Genomic DNA, 18,651 nt, shown 5'->3' with positions numbered 1-18,651 from the left:
AGAGAGTTTTTATTCTCTAGTTTCCCCGGGGCGGGGAATATGAGCAGCATGGCCCTAGTGTTTGAAAACATGGGTTTTAGAATCAGACATGCCTGGGTTTGAATCCCAGCTCCAGCTCTGCTAAGCTGAGCTATAGTATTGCCATGGTGTGATCTCAAGCAGGCTACCCTTATTTACGAAATAGAATAATACACATCCCCAGTCTCTTCTTTATAATTCTAAAACCCAAAAAGCCCTGAAAACCCAGAGTCGTTTCTTAAAGTGACAGCAAATTCATTTGGCTGTAAAGCCTAACCTGAATTGAGCTGGTCTTGGTTTCACTTCGGTGAATATAATTTTGCAGTGGAAATATTACCAGGTTTCATCATTGGATGTTCGCTCAGATCTTTTTTTTTTTTTTTTTTTTTTTTTTTGAGACGGAGTCTCGCACTGTCGCCCAGGCTGGAGTGCAGTGGCCGGATCTCAGCTCACTGCAAGCTCCGCCTCCCGGGTTCACGCCATTCTCCTGCCTCAGCCTCCTGAGTAGCTGGGACTACAGGCGCCCACCACCGCGCCCGGCTAATTTTTTGTATTTTTAGTAGAGACTCGCTCAGATCTTATAGAGGGTGTGAGGTGATATGCAGGGTTCAGGTAAGTTGTGAACTGCAGGATCTGCCTCACAGGGTTATGGTAGAATGAAGTCGGGTTGTGATTGCAGGGTCCTCAGCACAGTTCTTGCCGGAGAGTAAGTACTGACAGAGGTAGTTATCATCACTATTGATGCTATAATTATTCGTGAGCCTTCAGGAGTGTGTGATTTCTGCTTGCCTCTCTTCCCTCCATTTCTTTCTTTATTAGGATGCTTGAGAAGATGGAAGTATCACATATAATGAGAATTTAGGATGCTGTTGTTTAGGACACGGGAGGGCAAAAATGGGAACTTCCAGCAGAGACATTCTCCTGCTTCTTATTCCAGATTTCTCGCTTGCTGGGGCATTAGCTGTAGGACATACTGCACATTAACAGGACACGCAAATACTGGAAGAGCTAATGGAAGAGTAAGCCTTACTCCCTTGGTGACTGCTTTAGTCTCAAAGCACATGTGTTCATCATAAAATGGGAATCTATTTACACCATAGTTGCTGTACATTTAAAGGTTTACTGTGCTTTAAGCTAAAACTAGCCTTCTATCAGATGTGTTTTTAATTGAAAAGTGGCTATTTACTGCTTTCCATAGGAATCCACAATAAGATCTTTTCATTGCAAACCCTCCTAGTATCTTTCAAATGCAATTCAATTCACAAAAATTGATTTGCCTTCCACGATTTTCAGAAGCCTAAATAGAGGCAAACTGAGGCCCACCTGCAAGACTACAGTTATTACTTCCTCCTTGTGCTTGGAAGCGTCCGTGCATTGTAAATTCTGTTCGTGTGGCATCCCCCAACTGCATTATTAACATCACCAGGAGGAATTAAAATGTATCATGTTGTAGGATCAAAAGTTTCACATTCTGAACCATTGCCAGCATAAAAAGAATGTCCAGACCCTTCCGTCTGACTACAGTCGGCAGGGATCCCCGCCCCAGCAGCCATGTGACTCACTTCCATTGTGGTGAGGGTCACTCGTGGCTTACACAGGCCTGTGGCCCGACAGGCCTCCCTGTGGGGCAGCATTTAGCCTTTTCAACACCAGCTTAGGATCACAGACCCTCAGGTCTTGAAGGAACTTTTTGGAGTTTCCTCTATTAAACCCGGTTTGAATGTGGCCGTTTAGACTGCACGTCTAGAAACATTACAGCATTGTTAGTAGCAAATTGAAATAAATCTCCAAATAAACGACTCTAACATTTTGCAGAGGAGCTCGTCTGTTGCCTCTTAGGAGGGCTCTAATCTCTTTCTATTTCAGCTCATCAGGTCCTCGTTGTCCCCTACTGTATATGCCCAGCACAATGTCAGGGCACATTTCTGCAGAATGGATTCCAACGGATCCTCCGTGTTAATCCATTCATTCTTTGCCAATTGCAGGGTTCCTTGCCAAGCCCGTCAGCACACTCGGAGCTTCTGAAGTCAGAGACCTCAATTACATTCCTTCAGTTGTCCCATGAGCCCTCGTGCGTCATCCAAACTCATCATCAAATATATTTTCCTTCGTTATTGTCATTTTCTTAATACCACTCTTGTTGAAAGAGGATTGTTTTAGATACAATTTTGCCTCACTTGTTTCATCTCCAGAACACAATCCATCTATAGGCTAAATAGAGCCAAGATTTGCCGGAGAGAGGAGATAGCGGGTGAGGCTGGTGAAGCTTCCCTCTGGTTAGAATTAGAAAGAAGTGGATGCAGAACTTGGGCTAGTAATGGATCCGTCCGTCTCCCTAGTCAAGAGGACATTCTTGCAGCCGGAGGTGGTTCCACTTTGGAAACGATCTATGTTGTGTAAACTGGTGCATCACAGATACTGTTAGAGTATCTAACAGATGCTGATCAAGCGTGGTCTGCATTTTGTAGATATGAGGGCTCTCCCTTAGGTTTACAGCCGGATGAAGGAACTCCACTTACTTGGTGATCACAGGCATGTGGCCCACCCTGCTGGGCTCTAGGACTTCGAAACTAGAGAAGGCTATCCGTTAGGAAGACTGTGGGATCAGGAGTCGGGAAGCAGAGATTCTGCTTGTAGTTTTACATCTAGCAGTAACAACTTTGAGCCCATCCCTCACCTACTCTATGCCCTGGATTTCTTGGCTTTAACATAGCAAAATCCTCTCTTTATAGTTTTCCTAACTCCATCTCTCCCCAAAAAGCTGGAGATGTAAGTTTTAAATTTCAGTCCTTGGCACAGATTAGGTGTTCAATCTCTCATCCTTCCGTCCTTCAAGATAGCTGATGGCTCAGCCATGTATGTCCTGGACAGGGCTCTCTGTGTCTTTTTTGAAAGCCTTGATGCTCTCAGGCTGGTGTCTAGGCCTCACGTTTTCCCACTTGTTTGTTCCTAACTCCAGTGTTAGGCTGTGGGCTTGCCTCACTACCTGTTTCAAGGCGGCCTCTGTTTGATCCCCAGAGCATTCCTGGGAGTCTGAGGCCTTTAAGGACTCCTGTGCTCTCAAGGAAGAAGAACTGTAGCAGCTCTCAGGCTTCCTTGATCTATTCAAAGTCATCTTCATCGCCTCCTGTGCAGCCCCTCCAGAGCTGTTGAACGCCACCTTTTTCCTCTTTCGGGAAACCCACAAAACCTTGCATGGGGTTGTGCTTTGTGTGGTTTTCCAGCATCAAATTCAGTCATCAAAAGATGCATCAGGAGGGTGGAGGGGGTGGCGCCTGGGGCGAGGGTCAAGCAAGGAAGGCTAGAATGTCTGTTTGCATTCGCAAAGGGAGCATTGGAAGTTAGGTTGGAAAAAAAATCCCACCGGCCATTATTTACCACAGTGGGTAGCCTCGGCAGGAGGGGGAGCTGGGTGGGAAAGGAAGACAATAGAACGCTGTGTTGCCTTGCTGTAAAAGCTTGCTCTAAGCAAATAATGTGGCAAGCTCAGTCAGAGCCCTGCTCAATTAGCCCCAGTGCTTAAAGGAGGGTCTCCCTGCAGCTGTTGGCGGCGGGCGGGCTGGAGCAAAGGCAGGAGCACTCTGGGGCACTCGGGAGGCGAACCTGCAGGAATATTGCATGGGAGTGGACCAAGGAGGGAGACCAAAGGACCCTCCAACCTGATCCCAGTCCCTACTTCTTGAACAGAGGGCTACAGAGGAGGTTGGCGGGGTCACTCTGGGGAGAGGCAATGTGGGGAGACCACGGAGGAGGTGACCAGAAAAGTGAGTGCAAACGTTTCATGCCAAGAGTGACCGACATATGGAACGTGTTATCCGGAAGGGTTACAGGCTGGAGGAGCTCCTAGAGATTTTCAGGGGGTGGGGTGGGGGAGGGGGAAGCCTTCAGAAACTCAAGGAGGTTTCTAAACAAAAGGAATTTGAGAAGGGTTGGAGAAATAATGAGAAATGCAAACTTGACCCAGAGTTTCTCCTTCCATCTCATGGCTTCTCCCCTGCCTGTCCTCACATGTTTCCAGTTCATGGGGACCCAGGAAGGCCACTGGAGCCCTGTGCCTGACTCCACGTGCACCACACTGGGGGTGTGGGTGGTGGGTAAGGAGGACCCACAGCGCCGACTCGCTCCTCTGTGTTGAAAGGGACGCAGAGAGCGAGAGCCCTGCCTGGCTTTAGACCCCTGTGGACGACAGCAGGCTGCTAACACCGGGATGGTCTCCGGATGATTTACTCCGGTTCCTGCCCTTGCTAGAGAAGCAATTTGATGCCGGGCTGGGACTGAAAAACAGACTTGTCCAGGGACTCACAGTGGCCAAAGGGGAGGCTGGGAGTAGATGCAGGCTCTTGATCCCTTCAGCTTTTTGGCGTCTCCCCTTCTCAGCATCCCTCGCCCAGCACACCACGCACACATGTACATACACATGCAGACACACACACCAAACAGAGGCACACAGAATAACACCACACCCACATGCACACATGCACAGACATACACGCAGCACAGACACACACAGAATAACACCACACACATGCACATACAAACAGAATAACACTGCACACATGCACACACACGCAGAATAACACCACACACATGCACACTCACCACACACACAACACCACACACACATGCACATCCACACACCTCACACACACACACACAGAATAGCACCACACACACAGGCACACACATACGCACACCACACACGCAGAATAACACCGGAAACATGCACACACACGGACATACACACACCATACACAGAATAACACCACACATGCAAATACACCACACACACACACAGAATAACACGACACACATGCACACATGCACACAGACATAAATCACACACACAATAACATAACGCCCATGCACACACAGTCACACCACACAGATACCCAGAATACCAGACACACATGCACACACACAGACCCACTCACAGAATACACATATGCACACACACATGCATACACGCACCACACAGAATAACACCGCACACACATACAGACACAGACATACACACACATACACACACCACAGACACAGATATACTCACAGAATACACACATGCACACACATGTATTGACATACACCACACAGGCAGAATAACACCACACACACACCACACACACAGAATAACACCACACACATATGCACACGATACAGAGACACACACCTGGACATATACACCGCATGCATACAGACACACACATGCATACTACACACATGCACACACAAGCACATACATACACAGACATGACACATGCATACATATACACAACACACAGACACACCCACAGGCTTACACAGACACCACACACAATATATAGATATGCACACAACACACACACACAGAGACAAACACACAGACACACTCACAGGCATACACAGACACCACACACAACATACAGATATGCACACAACACACACGCAGAGACAGACACACTCACAGGCATACATGCACGCATACACATACTACACACAGACACATCTGCAGTCATACACAGATACTATGCACATAGAGACATACGACACACACACACAGACACGCATAGACGTGTATATGTGTGCCTGCATGTGCGCGCGCGCGCACACACACACACACACACACACACACACACACACTGCTTGACTTGTTTCCCACAAGACGGGTACTGGCTTGTTGCTTGTAGCCCTCCTGTCCCAGCCTGTGTTGGCCAGGGTGCCAGGCACTGCCACCCCTCTTGGGACGAGGCACAGGTGGCCTGTGTGATCACGGTCTGTTCTGAGCGCCTCTTCCTGAGCTGGGAAGTGCTCTGTGACACTGAGTGCCCGTGCCTTCGTCTTTCCCGTGGTGCTGGGACTTGGCCACCTGCTGCATCTACAGCACCCGCATGTTCACTTCCCTGGCAGTAGAAAGAAATGTAGGTTAGTGCAGGGAGGTCACTGGCTTTGGGGATGGTGGCAGGGTGGAGTGATCTCTAATGTGAATGGAAGTGCACATGTCCTCTGGACCCGCAGCAATGCTGGCTTCAGAGGGGCCTTCTCTGCCACCTTTCCACTTTTCCCTAACCAGGTAGAAGAGCCACCGCCCAGAGTCTTGGACTCAGCTGAAACCCCCTGTTCAATAAGAGACCCCCCTTTTCACTGTATCTCTCTCTTCCTCCCAACTCACTGTCTCTCTCTCTGTCTCCTTCACTCCCTGTCTCTGTCCTCTCTTCTCTGTCTCTCTGCCTCCCTCTCTGTCTGTTTCTCACTCTGTATCGCCTTTTTCTCTCAATCTCTGTATCTATCTCTCCTCCTTTCTCTTTATCTCTCTGTCTCTCCCTCTGTCTTTCTCTCTGTGTGTTTTTATTTTTCGGTCTCCCTGCATCTCTGTTTCTATCTCCCTCTCTCTTGGCTCTGTATCTTTGTCTCCCTCTCTCCCTATCTCTGTTTCTCTGTCTCAGTCTCTCTCTGTCTTTATGTCTCTTTTGTTTATCTCTCTCAGTCTCTATATCTCTGTCTCTTTCTCTTTTTATCCTTTCTGTGTCTCTGTCTTTGTTCTCTGTCCCTCCATCTCTGTCTCCTTCTCCCTCAGTCTCTGTCTCTTTCTTTCTCTGTCTCAGCCTCTCTCCGTCTCTGTATCGCTGTATCTGTCTCTCTCTCTCCCAGTCTCTCTCTGTGTCTGCCTATGACTCTCTCTGTCTCTACCTGTCTCTCTCTAGCACTCACTCACCTACTTACCTGAAGTCTCCATGAGCAGTGGGTGGCTTCGCCTCTCTGCTTCGCCACTTTGCAGTCAGACCCACGGGGCTTGCAGACCCTCTGCTGGCGCACACCTTCAGGAGACCAACAGTGCCAGGGCACTTCCATGTTCTTCAGGGTTCCAGCCCCAAGTAGTTGGTAAACCCAGTAATCATCCTAGAGATCCACTGTATATTCCTCATCCAGGTATTGAATCAGGCCCTTTTGAGCAAATTTAATGGAATGACCTTGGTGCCATTACAAGATGACACCTTGTAGTCTCTTATTGATGGGCATTTAGGTTGATTCTATGTCTTCACTATTGTGAGTAGTGCTGCAGTGAACATATGTGTGCATCTGTGTCTTTATGAGAGAATGATTTATCGTCCTTTGGGTATATACCCAGTAATGAGATTGCTGGGTCGAATGGTATTTCTGTTTTTGGGTCTTTGAAGAATCGCTTAGGTCTTTGAGGAATCGCATTTGCCTTTTCAAACATCATGGAGAACACAGGTCTTGAGGATGTGCAGGAACAGGGAGACCAAGGAATGAAAAAGCCATCAGGTTGGAGGTGAAGTCACCCAGAGTGATGGCAGGTTTATGGACAGAAAGGAAAATGCTCTGATTCCTGGTGTCCATAAGGAAGGTGGACGCCAATAGATGGTGTTACACAGACACTTGTGAAAGGAAGAAGGGAAAGAGTCTGCCTCCGTGGGCTGTCTCCATGGGCTGAGTAGGGCTGCTGGGGCCTCAGGCCTCTCACACATAGTGTCAGACATGCTGTGTTGGACAGGCTCACCTGGGACCCCTGTGCCTCCCCCAGGAAGCCCTATTGATAGGTGTGGGCAGGCTTCCCTCCATGTGTCCTTAAATACACTGACTACTCTGTGTGTGGATGTGGATGAGCAGCGTAGGGCTGGTCATTTGGAGGGCTGGGCTTGGTTCCGGCTCTTGTACTGATGGATTGATTGATTGATTGATTGGCTTTTGGGCAAGTCACTTTCCCCCCATAGCCTTTCCATTGTACCACAATCCTAATAGAGTTGGATGCCAGTTGCTGGCACCTTGGCTTCACAGGGACACAGAGAAACAAAGAGGACCAGAAAATTCGGCTGATAGTAATAATTTCTTCCCTATTTGGTCTGGAGAAGAAATGACTCAGGGCTGGTACAGGATAATAGAAGCATAGGGTATGTCAACTAGAAAGAACCTTTGAAACACTTTAGTTCAGGAATTCTAAACCTAAAATCTGTGGGACACTAGGATGATTTTTACGGACTCTTTGAATCACCTTGAAATTGTTTGCAATATTATTTATTTATGGGCACATGTGTGGTGTTTTAGCAGAAGGATTCCTTAACATTGATTACGTTGTAAAAGGGCCAGTGATCATAGAACAATTAACACCCCAGCATCATGTTATATGATTCATAACTGAGGGGTCTCTGCGGACGGTATTTGGAAAGGTGTGAGTCCTTTTTTTCAGTTGTCACCATGACTGGGGTCACGACTGATATTTAGTAGGTGTGGGCGTGAGTTGCATGCATGGGGGATAAAACTGAACAATAAAAAAACTGTCCTGTTCAAAATCCAAGTAGCACCCCTGTGAGGAAACACTGCTCAGGAACTGAGCCCCCAAGATGCACAGTGATTCTCCCTTAGCCACAAAGCTCATTCGTGGCAGAGTTGGTTTTTATTAAGAGATCAAAACAGGGGATGTGCCAAGAGCCTACATTATTTTGTTTCTCATCATCAGCTACAAATATGCTGCAATCTGTGAAAACAAAAGAATCAGAAATCTGTCCCACCTTCAACGCTCCAGCCGTTTTTTTAAAATGAATCTTTGGGTTCCTGATTGTTTTTTACCATCGACTAAGAGAAGAGGAAAGGAATACTTTACATTTGGAGAAAGTAAACCATAAAAAACTGATTCCACTAGCCCCAGATCACATACATATGCTCTTCAGTTACTGTGAATCGGTGAGGCAAGCCTTAGTTTGGAAATTTCCCCTTTATGTTTCAGAGGATCTGTCTTGAATGTCTCTTACTCTACAAAGAAAGAAACATTGATATACCAGCATGCTGCTTGCTACCTAGTTCACTGCAATGAAGTGGCGGGTGCCTTAGACGTTGGAGTGAATTGAGAGATCTTCTGCAATATCAGCTAAGAGTTAGGCCTGTGGGATCACAGAGACAAGGGTCTGTTCCCGGGCTCTGTCTCTCAATTGATGTCTCATCTTGAGAAAAAGTACTTAATCCTTCTGAGCCTCAGTTTCCTCGGCTGAAAAGTGGGGATAATAATCGTATCCACAAGGATTAATTGAGATCATCCCTGTGAAGTGTTCCACACAGTCTAGCATATGGTGAGGCTCAATAAATGTGAGCTGTTCTTACAAGCAATTATTATGACTTGCATCTGTGATTAAAGACAGCCTGGGGTTCAGAGTGTTTGTGCCAAAATTGCTTTCAGAGGACAAGCTCTGGGTTGGTTTTTCAGTCTTGCCCAGCTGCCCAGAAAGAGTCACTGGAGTGTTTTGGGTTGGAGTCATTGTGTTTGTTAAGTGTCTATCACACACTCCAGTTTTGATGGAAGATTGGTTTTCTTCCTGTGTGCACATCCCCGCATCACTACATGAGTGGGTGAGAAGAGACTCAGAAAAGCACCAGACACATGTTTCTTCTGCCTCAGTTCCCTAGTCTGTAAAAGTACTCAGAAGCATGATGACGGTCACAGGGAACAGAGGGGAGAGACATCTGGAGAAGCAAAAGACAGTCCCAGCTGTCACAGTCTTCGGACACCATGGTTTTCCGGACAAGGGATCCAGACCAGACCAGCAATCAATACAGCTGCAGACCACCAGTCAATACTCCTCATCCTTGTGAAAGGCAGTTGGCTGTGTGGCAGCAGGGAGACATGAGGGGCCATATTTGACACAGGCCTGATGGCCAAGTCTAGAGGAGTCAGCCTGCCATCTGACCACACTTTCTGCAGCCAAGTCCTCTGGGGGCCAAACCAGTATGGTTTGAGTTTATTGCGGACTTGCTGCTATGGTTGATGCACACAAAAAAGTTTTGGCCATTGCCAAGCCAGCTGTGGTCTTGGTTTGGAAGAGTAAGAATTGAATGGAAGGGATGCTTTGGGATTTCCCTTGGCCTCCAACCCTCAAGAGGAAGCCAACTTATTTCTTCTGCCATTTGGAGACTCATGCTTGTCTGGGTGGATAAGATAAATACTTTCATCATTGTCATCATTATTATTAATTATAATTATTGAAAATCAATTACTCAGCAGCCCCTACCTTGTAATGGTATCATTTACTGTTGTATAGCATTTTGCAGACAACGTGTACGCTTGACCATAAACTCAACTTGAACATAATCATAAATTTAAAACAAAAACGTTGACGTGGGCAGCTATTCTCTGAGGCCAAAGTTGTTATTTAATGCCAGCTGCACTTTCAGCTGTCTATGTGGCTGAAGCAACTTCCCCTTGTGTGTTTTCACACTTACAGATTGGAGTAATCCAGACACAGAAAATGATACCAAAATTGAAATGTTTCTGAACATTAAATGATTCCATAATTTGAAAATAGTTTCAAATTTTTCAAAATTCAAAACTTTGAAAATAGTCCATCCTCACCTCAGGTAGTTATATGGTGGGTGTGTGTGTGTGTGTGTGTAGGCCCATCAACCCATGCATGCACACCTGTATGCACAGTGGTGGATGAGTGTGAATTACCAAAACAAAGATGACTAAATGCAGGATAACACCATGATGGCTAGTAGCCAGATTGACTCAGATTTTCTCTGAAGATCCTTCTTAGTCCACCCTCCATGACATGGGAGTTTGTGATATGCAAAGGATAAAGTAAACCTGAGTTTCCTGGGGCTTGTGTCAGCATACCAAGCTCCTTTAAGATCTCTCTTTGCCAAGACGGGGCTAAGCCAGAGGCTTCCTTGGCCTGGGGAATAACTGTCGTACCTTCCTCCCTGGAGCGGCTGGTGCACACTGTTTTGACGTGTGCCATGCCTTCCATCTTTCACAGCCCGGGGCCAGAGGAGGCTATGCTTTAAACAATGTGAAATTCCTCTCCTGACAGCTGTGCAAAGGAAACTCACAGCTTCCTACCTCCATCTCGGTCCACTTGGCTTTCTTTTGGGATATAGGTTCCTTGTCTGTTCAGGGGTCCCTGTTCCTCACTTTCCGGCCTTCGAAAGGACCAGTTTCCTTACTTCCTTTCTTAGGGAGGCGAGTCAACCTTCTGAGGTTCTCTGTTTTATTTTATTTTATCCTAGAGTATGCCTTCACTGTTGACTGTGTGTCTTGTCTCATTTCTGCTGAGAAGCCAGCATCTCCTGAAAACTGAGGGCCTTGTCCTATTTCAGATCTTGGGCCGAGGATTGACCATGTGTGTTAGTCAGTTTCAGAGCCCTGAGTTTTAAGTACTAAGTTTTAAGGAGAGGAACAACAGTAGAATTAGGTATCTTAAAGAACAGGATAGGAATCCACATCTGCCCCTTCTCTCACCTGGTTTGACACTACATAGATGCAGACCTGTTCAGAGTTCAGGGATTGTCTCATGAGGCCTCACCAATTACCAACAGAGAGAGTAGCTGTTTCTCCTCTAGCTCCCTGATTGCTTCTGGTTTTCCGTGACTTTAGAGCATGCGCATCAGCAGGTTTTGGGGACCATCTCTGGCCTGCTTTGTGATCTTGGCTCTGTTCCTCAATTTATGTCTTTTTTGTGCTCCATAAGACAGGGAGTTTCATGGTTGCCACTACCTGAGAGGTGCTGAAGTGAATGAGGTGGAGGACGCAGAGCTAGCAGGGAAGAAGGTGCCGTGGAAACCCACACAGCTTTATTCATGTGAGCTCATTTCTCATTTACTCCTTGTAGCAATTCCAAGTCGCTCCCCCCCTTCATCCCCTTCCAAGAATTTCCCTCCCTTGTTGGTTTTGGATCCACCGTGCCCCTGGTGAGTTAACCTACATGTTTTAGTTTGAATCTAATCATGCTATTTCCAGGTTGCCAACCCCCACGGGTGCTTCAGCCTAATTGGCCTGTCCTCACTGGTGTCTGCAGCACCTTCCCTTTGAGCGTCATCTGTGCATTTTAATTAATCTGCCACTTTTTCCTCCCTCCTGCTTCCGGATCATTAATAAAGAGATTAACCAAAACCAGACCAATCCCCAGTGGAGGCTCCACCAGGCTCTCTCTCTCCCAGCTCCCAGCTTTGCCATGGGTCAGAACATCTTCGTGTGGCCCCATTGACTAATTTTGAGGCCTCAAGACCTATGTTCAGAACAAAGCCAGTGTGAATTAATTTTGCAATTAAGATTTGGGGAACAAGCATAGCCAGTCTTTTATATATGGCCTTAGTTTAATATTTCCACCACATTCCTTTCCCTTTTGTCATGCTACTTTAAATCTATCACTTTCCCACCTCTCTGCCTTTCCAGTCCCTGAACAAGACATTAGGGTTATCTGGCAGGATGTCTCCTGAGCCCGTAGCATTAGTCAGAGACCATGTCGTAGCCGAAGAAATTCTCCAGAGTCAGACCCTTCTGGACACAGCTGGCCAGCGTCCTCTTTGACCCCAGCCAGAGAATGAATTTGCCTCCAGAGGATATGGTTATACCAGAAATAATGAAATCTCTTGAATTTGCATATTAAAAATTTGGCAAATTAAACACTGCTTTCACCTCTGCTCTCATTTCTCCTGAGGAAAGCTAAAACAGAGCCTTTCTGCTTTCTTTGTAAGTCGCCCAGATTTTCCGTGCTGGTCTCAAACCCTGGATGTGAGATGGTGCACTCCGTGTTCTGTCCACTACAACACAGGGCCTCTGCAGGCACAGGTGACCTGCAGATGGGCTGCACTGAAGACCGTCAGGCCCAGGAGGGAATTGGATTGTGTTACTTTTGTGCGGGTGCTTTCGTAGGGAATATGGGGAGGAGGACATAGGAGTGATGGCCTCAAATCTCTGCAAACTCCGCTTAGAGCTGAGGCTTCTTGGGGAAGGGCACAGCCTGCTGACAGCAGCCGTCCTGGCTCCAGGCTTGGAGCTTGGGCTTCCTCTGGAAGTAAACTCTCTAGAATGTTTGAGAGCAGGGATGGACAGAGAGGCAGCAGAGTGTCATCATTAATAACATGAGCTCTAGAGCCAGAAGGTGCAAATCCTGGCTCTGCTGCTTGTTAGCTAGTTGTGGAACCCCTCTTTGCCTTGGTTTCCTCATCCAAAATGAGAAATATGATAGCACCTACATCAGGATGGTGGTTACCAGGATTTAAGATTTCTATAAGCCAGTACCTGGCACTTTGCATTTTTATTTTGGATGATCTCACCCCTAAGCAGTCTAAAAATTTACTCCACACATGGACAGCAAGAGGGGTCTTTAGGTACACGGTCGGGAGGTGCTCCTGTATAAGGAAGCTGGTCCTGAGAGGTGAATCGGAACCTGAAGGCTGCAGCCCCGTCTCTGCATGTGACAGGGCAGACGCAGGTTGCTGGGGCCCCAGATTCTGTGCCATTCTCTACCCCAGCTTCCTTTTCCATGTCAGCTGCTTCTTGAATACCCGCAAACTCTCTGTGGATGCTGTTAACGGAGCCAAAAAGGAGGAATCAGAAATTGCTCTCTTTTGAGTATTTTGAGGGATGGTGAAACCTTGTAGGAATGTTGCTCCAGGGACTGAGAAAACACCATATGTGGGAAAGCGTTTCTAAGTGAGGAAAATCGCACATGCACGTCGGTCAGCATCTTGGAAAACTCTGAGCAGGGGAAATGGGCACCGGGGAGAGTGTAGAAAGGGGGTTTACTGAGGTCTTTAACAGGTCTTTTTCTAATTATAGCCAAGAAGAGCCTGGGGACCATGGCCGACTTCAGAGCCAGGGCCTGTATTTTCTTTGGGAAAAGAAGGCAGAGTTGATTGGCTTCCAAAACCAGGCTTGGCAAAAGCCCATGCAGGCTCTCCAGCCAGTAAGCGCTGCCTTGGGTAGGTCTATATCGTAGCCGGCGTTCATTCAGTAAATTGACATCGAAACTCCGCAGCGTGTCCAGCCCTGTGCTGGGCGTCAAGGATGTGTGGATGGAAAGGACACGGTCCCTGTCGTCCAAGAGGAGACACACCAACAATAATAGCACAATATGACAATTGATTAAATGAAGTTCTCTGCAGATGACAGTGACCCTTAGAGAAAGAGCATAGACATCCCCCTAAATAGAAGAACTCACTGCTGTGCCTTGCCTGGGTGGAGCTAGCACTGCCTTCCTGTTTCCATTCCCCACTCTAGAGAACTGGCCCACTGGGGGACTCCCACCCCAGACATGGAGTGAAAAATGAAGGTACTCGTGGCCAAAAAGTGACCAGAGATCAGAATGCATCTCTTCTTGCCCCCAGCGTATTCAGAAATGCCACCTCTCCCTTGCCCATGTTTGCTTTCATCATTTGTCTGTTCTCTGGGCTTCCAGTTCATAATATTCCTTTCTTCTCCCACAACCAGTGTAAGTGGTCTGAGATCCAAGCACTCGGGCACTGTGGCATCTGGGGGAAAGCCTTGTTGGGACCGTGTTGGTACAGATTGCTGTGAGCCAGATATAGAGAAGGGAGCTCTCCAGACGCTGGGTCCCTCGCCCGTGTGCATCAAGGGCAGAGGTGCACCATCTCCCGTGGCCACAGGCCATTCAGGTTCATGTTCTCTAACATTTCTAGTGTGCTTACTCTGTCCCTGATACTATGCTAGGTGCTTCCATGTGGATTTCATTGTTTACCCTTCACAATAACTTTGATGGTGCACAAGCCATGTGACTTTTGTTGAACCTACGAACCAAATGCCCCTGTCACTCTCTGCCATTGTTTAGCAGTCCTTAGACAGCTCACTTCGCCACCAGTGTAGGTCTCTGTTCCCTTATCTGTATAAATGAGGGGATTGTCTAGGGTCCTTCCCAGCTGCAAACCTCTGTGTTTTGGGGAGTTCTGTGGCAACATTCTTGGACTTGCTCTCTACGAAAAAAGCTAAAAGTAGATTCTTGAAATGGAGTCCACAGGAAGTCTTCAGGGCTTTAAGACAGGCTTCTAAAGAGTTTAGAAACACCAACCTGCAGATGACTTACTCCCACTACTTATTACAAAGTATCATGGCAAGTAAGAATGAAATGGTCAGCCACTGGGAGAGCAGGCTGGGGTTGCAAGGAGGTGGCAGGTGCTGCTGTTGGGATCTTGGGGGAGCATTGTAGAAAAGTCAGCTTTGGAACCAGGCACTGAAAAATGGGTGAAATTTCAACAGGAGAGGCAGTGCACGTGGGTCGTGATTCAAGTAGCAGTGAGTAGTGAATGGGGTTGGAGCAAGGGGCCCGTGAGCTCAATGATCACATGGAAAAGGGAGGTGAGGGCCGGAGTGCAGAGAACCCCTCTCACTTTCCTCTGGGTTTCTCCTCTTCTTTAAACTGCATTTAGGCTTTCCTCATCTATAAGATGAAGGAATAAGATTAGATGTCCTCTTTCTATGGCTTGTCTACTTCTAATAAACTTTGGTTCCCTATTCCAGCCACCACCCATAAAGACTCTTACTTTTTCCTCCTCAATCCATCAGCATCAGCCAGCATTCTCCCTCTCAGCTCACCCTGGTCATGACCTCACTAATCTGTACCTTGACTCTTATTCTACCCGGGACCTCCCCTCACTAACCATATTTGATTTATTTCCTTAAGAGCAGATACCCTGTGTATTCTTAGCTTACAGTGGCTGAGCTTTTGGGAGGTTTAATAAATTGTTTTTCAATAGACTGTCAGTCCTAAATGATTTTATTGCAGCTGTATTGTTCTTTTTGGGGGGAGTAGGGAAGGTAATCCTAGTTGTATGCCATATTCTTTGTATTGTTCAAGTTGCATTTTCTTGGGCCTGTAATATTGAAGAAAATGTCACTTGTATGCAGAGTAGGAGGGAGATTCCTTACACTGTAGAGGAACCGTTTTCCTAGGATAGTACAATTCCTGAGAGTCGTTTTCCTCTAAGGGTGAGCAGTAAAGCTAGAATCCCTCTCTTGGCTTTGACCTTGAAGGGGTCAACTGTTCCCAAGACTAGTTCCCATGGAAAGAAGATGGTCTCCTTATCACAGTGACAAGAGGAGGCAGTATGAGCAGAGTGCGTCCCTGTTGCTGACCTCTAGGGACAAGCGAGCCAGCCGTATTTCAGACAAGCTGGGAAGAGGCTCTCTGTGGGTCCTGGGAGCGAGGGAGCACTGGCGGGCTCAGACATAGGTGTTGGTTAGCAGGACTGCTCTTCTGTTTCTTGTGTCGGCTTTGTTTATTTCCTCTCTATTTTCCCCCTGGACTTAGTGAAGTCTTTCCGAAAATACCAAAGGTGAACCAGGGGAAGAGTTTTCATTTTCCATGTTTAGACAGAACTTTAAATAGGAAATTATGTACACCCTGGGAGGCGGTGAGGTGGTGGCGATGGTAATTAAGGGGTGATTATCTCAAGGAGGTGGAGGAATCGGGGGATCACTAGCTCAGCTGCCCCTCTCCACCTGGAGCATCTCCTTCCAGGGCTAACCCTCAGAAGATCTGGGCTTTCTTTGCTCTAGTGAGGGAGAGACCAGCAATGAAGGTATCTTGAGATCAGCACTGTAATTCCACCAGGACTCCTCAGGAGCCCGGTGTTAACCTTCTACTATGGCAACAGAATGAGGGCGCCGATGGGTTGAAATGCCGTTTAAACAAGGAAATAGTAGAATTAGAAGGAGCATAACCACTAACAGGAACATTTTGTAGCAGAAATGTTAAAAATCTAAAGGAGGAAAGTGAATCAACAATAACTCTTCTGTTCTGGGCAAGTCCAGCCCATTTATGTGAGGTGGTTATTCTGCATCTCTGTCTTCCGCAAGTCGCGCTGTGGCAGGGCTCTGTTTTGCAGAGAGGGTCCCTGGGGATGGAGCAGATCGGTTGGTGATGTGTGTCTGTCAGAAAGCTCGGCAGAGCACCCTGGAATGCAGGCCCTCTCGCAGAGTGGGTAGTGACCCTACATGTTCATTTCCAAGGGCAGGAGAACAGACCGCTCCGGCTGCGACCTGGCCAGGAATGACCCCACATCTGACATTGCAGTATGGGGGGCCACTGAACCAGTCCTCAGCCTCAGTGTGTTCCCGGGGCTGCAGCTAGGGAGCAGTCGAACTCTTTCTTGAGACAATTACAAGGCCACCACTGCTACTGCTGAAGGGAAGTTACTCCATGCTTACAATTCTCAGGTTTGAAGTTTTCATGCTTTGCCAGACTAGAGTGAATCATGCATCTTTGCAGGCTCAAGGGATGTTTAAAGAAGCAGTAGGACATCATCCACCCACAAGTCGAGGCTGCAGGATAAAGCAGACATCCAATGTAAATACAACCCGTGCAAAAAGCAGAGTCAGCAGACCTGGAGTGCATTCTGCAGTATTTCCTGGGGGTGGGGGAAAGAAATTGCCTCTTCAGAATGTCCAGAGGGGAGTTGTGTTGCTTACCTGGGGGGCGGGATCCTCTCTCGGGCCCCACAGGGATACTCAGCCTTAGGTAGCTGGTGCCAGAATAACATAGACTCAGCTGCCACGGCCTGCTCTTAACACCTGTGTTTCCCTTTCAGATCTTACAGGTGAACAAGGTGATGTCCATCTTGTTTTATGTGATATTTCTCGCTTATCTCCGTGGCATCCAAGGTAACAACATGGATCAAAGGAGTTTGCCAGAAGACTCGCTCAATTCCCTGATTATTAAGCTGATCCAGGCAGATATTTTGAAAAACAAGCTCTCCAAGCAGATGGTGGACGTTAAGGAAAATTACCAGAGCACCCTGCCGAAAGCAGAGGCCCCCCGAGAGCCGGAGCGGGGAGAGCCCGCCAAGTCAGAATTCCAGCCAGTGATTGCAATGGATACCGAACTGCTACGGCAACAGAGACGCTACAACTCACCGCGGGTCCTGCTGAGCGACAGCACCCCCTTGGAGCCCCCACCCTTGTACCTCATGGAGGATTACGTGGGCAACCCCGTGGTGGCGAACAGAACATCACGGCGGAAACGGTACGCGGAGCATAAGAGTCACCGAGGGGAGTACTCGGTATGTGACAGTGAGAGTCTGTGGGTGACCGACAAGTCATCGGCCATCGACATTCGGGGACACCAGGTCACGGTGCTGGGAGAGATCAAAACGGGCAACTCTCCCGTCAAACAATATTTTTATGAAACGCGATGTAAGGAAGCCAGGCCAGTCAAAAACGGTTGCAGGGGCATTGATGATAAACACTGGAACTCGCAGTGCAAAACGTCCCAAACCTACGTCCGAGCACTGACTTCAGAAAACAATAAACTCGTGGGCTGGCGGTGGATACGGATAGACACGTCCTGTGTGTGTGCCTTGTCGAGAAAAATCGGAAGAACATGAATTGGCATCTCTCCCCATATATAAATTATTACTTTAAATTATATGATATGCATGTAGCATATAAATGTTTATATTGTTTTTATATATTATAAGTTGACCTTTATTTATTAAACTTCAGCAACCCTACAGTATATAAGCTTTTTTCTCAATAAAATCAGTGTGCTTGCCTTCCCTCAGGCCTCTCCCATCTGTTAAAACTTGTTTTGTGATCTGGCTCTCAGGAGTCACTCTGTAAAATCTGTGTACACCAGTATTTTGCATTCAGTATTGTCAAGGCCATGACTGTCGTTTTAGTAAACTTGTTAAAATCAGATGATGTCAGAGTTGTGTATAAACACAGTTATATCCCTCTTCTGGTACATTTAATGTTGGGTTAATGAATTAAAAGAACTGTTATGGCCTCCACTGAAAATGATACCGTGTAGCTCTGGCCAGCAAGCTCTCTATCAGATTCTGTGCTATTTGTTTGGAAAATTAGAATTATGATTTGCTCCAATGTTGTGGTCCTGGAACAATAACAATGACCCT

At 47.2% G+C, this 18,651-nt stretch overlaps 1 protein-coding gene across 2 annotated transcripts in view; it reads left to right on the top strand.

Moving 5' to 3' along the window:
• NTF3 (neurotrophin 3) overlaps nt 1-18,434 on the top strand; it is a 63,926-nt gene extending 45,492 nt beyond the window's left edge. For both annotated transcript variants that reach the window (XM_025402488.1, XM_025402489.1), the window contains exon 2: nt 17,329-18,434. In XM_025402488.1, the coding sequence (XP_025258273.1) occupies nt 17,329-18,123 (795 nt within the window). In that variant the 3' untranslated portion in view covers nt 18,124-18,434. The remainder of the gene's footprint in view (nt 1-17,328) is intronic.
• Nucleotides 18,435-18,651: the final 217 nt, after the last annotated feature.

The sequence above is a fragment of the Theropithecus gelada genome, chromosome 11 (genome assembly GCF_003255815.1).
Source record: "Theropithecus gelada isolate Dixy chromosome 11, Tgel_1.0, whole genome shotgun sequence".
Classification (NCBI taxonomy): Eukaryota; Metazoa; Chordata; class Mammalia; order Primates; family Cercopithecidae; genus Theropithecus; species Theropithecus gelada.
This window is presented reverse-complemented; position numbering and strand designations above follow the sequence as displayed.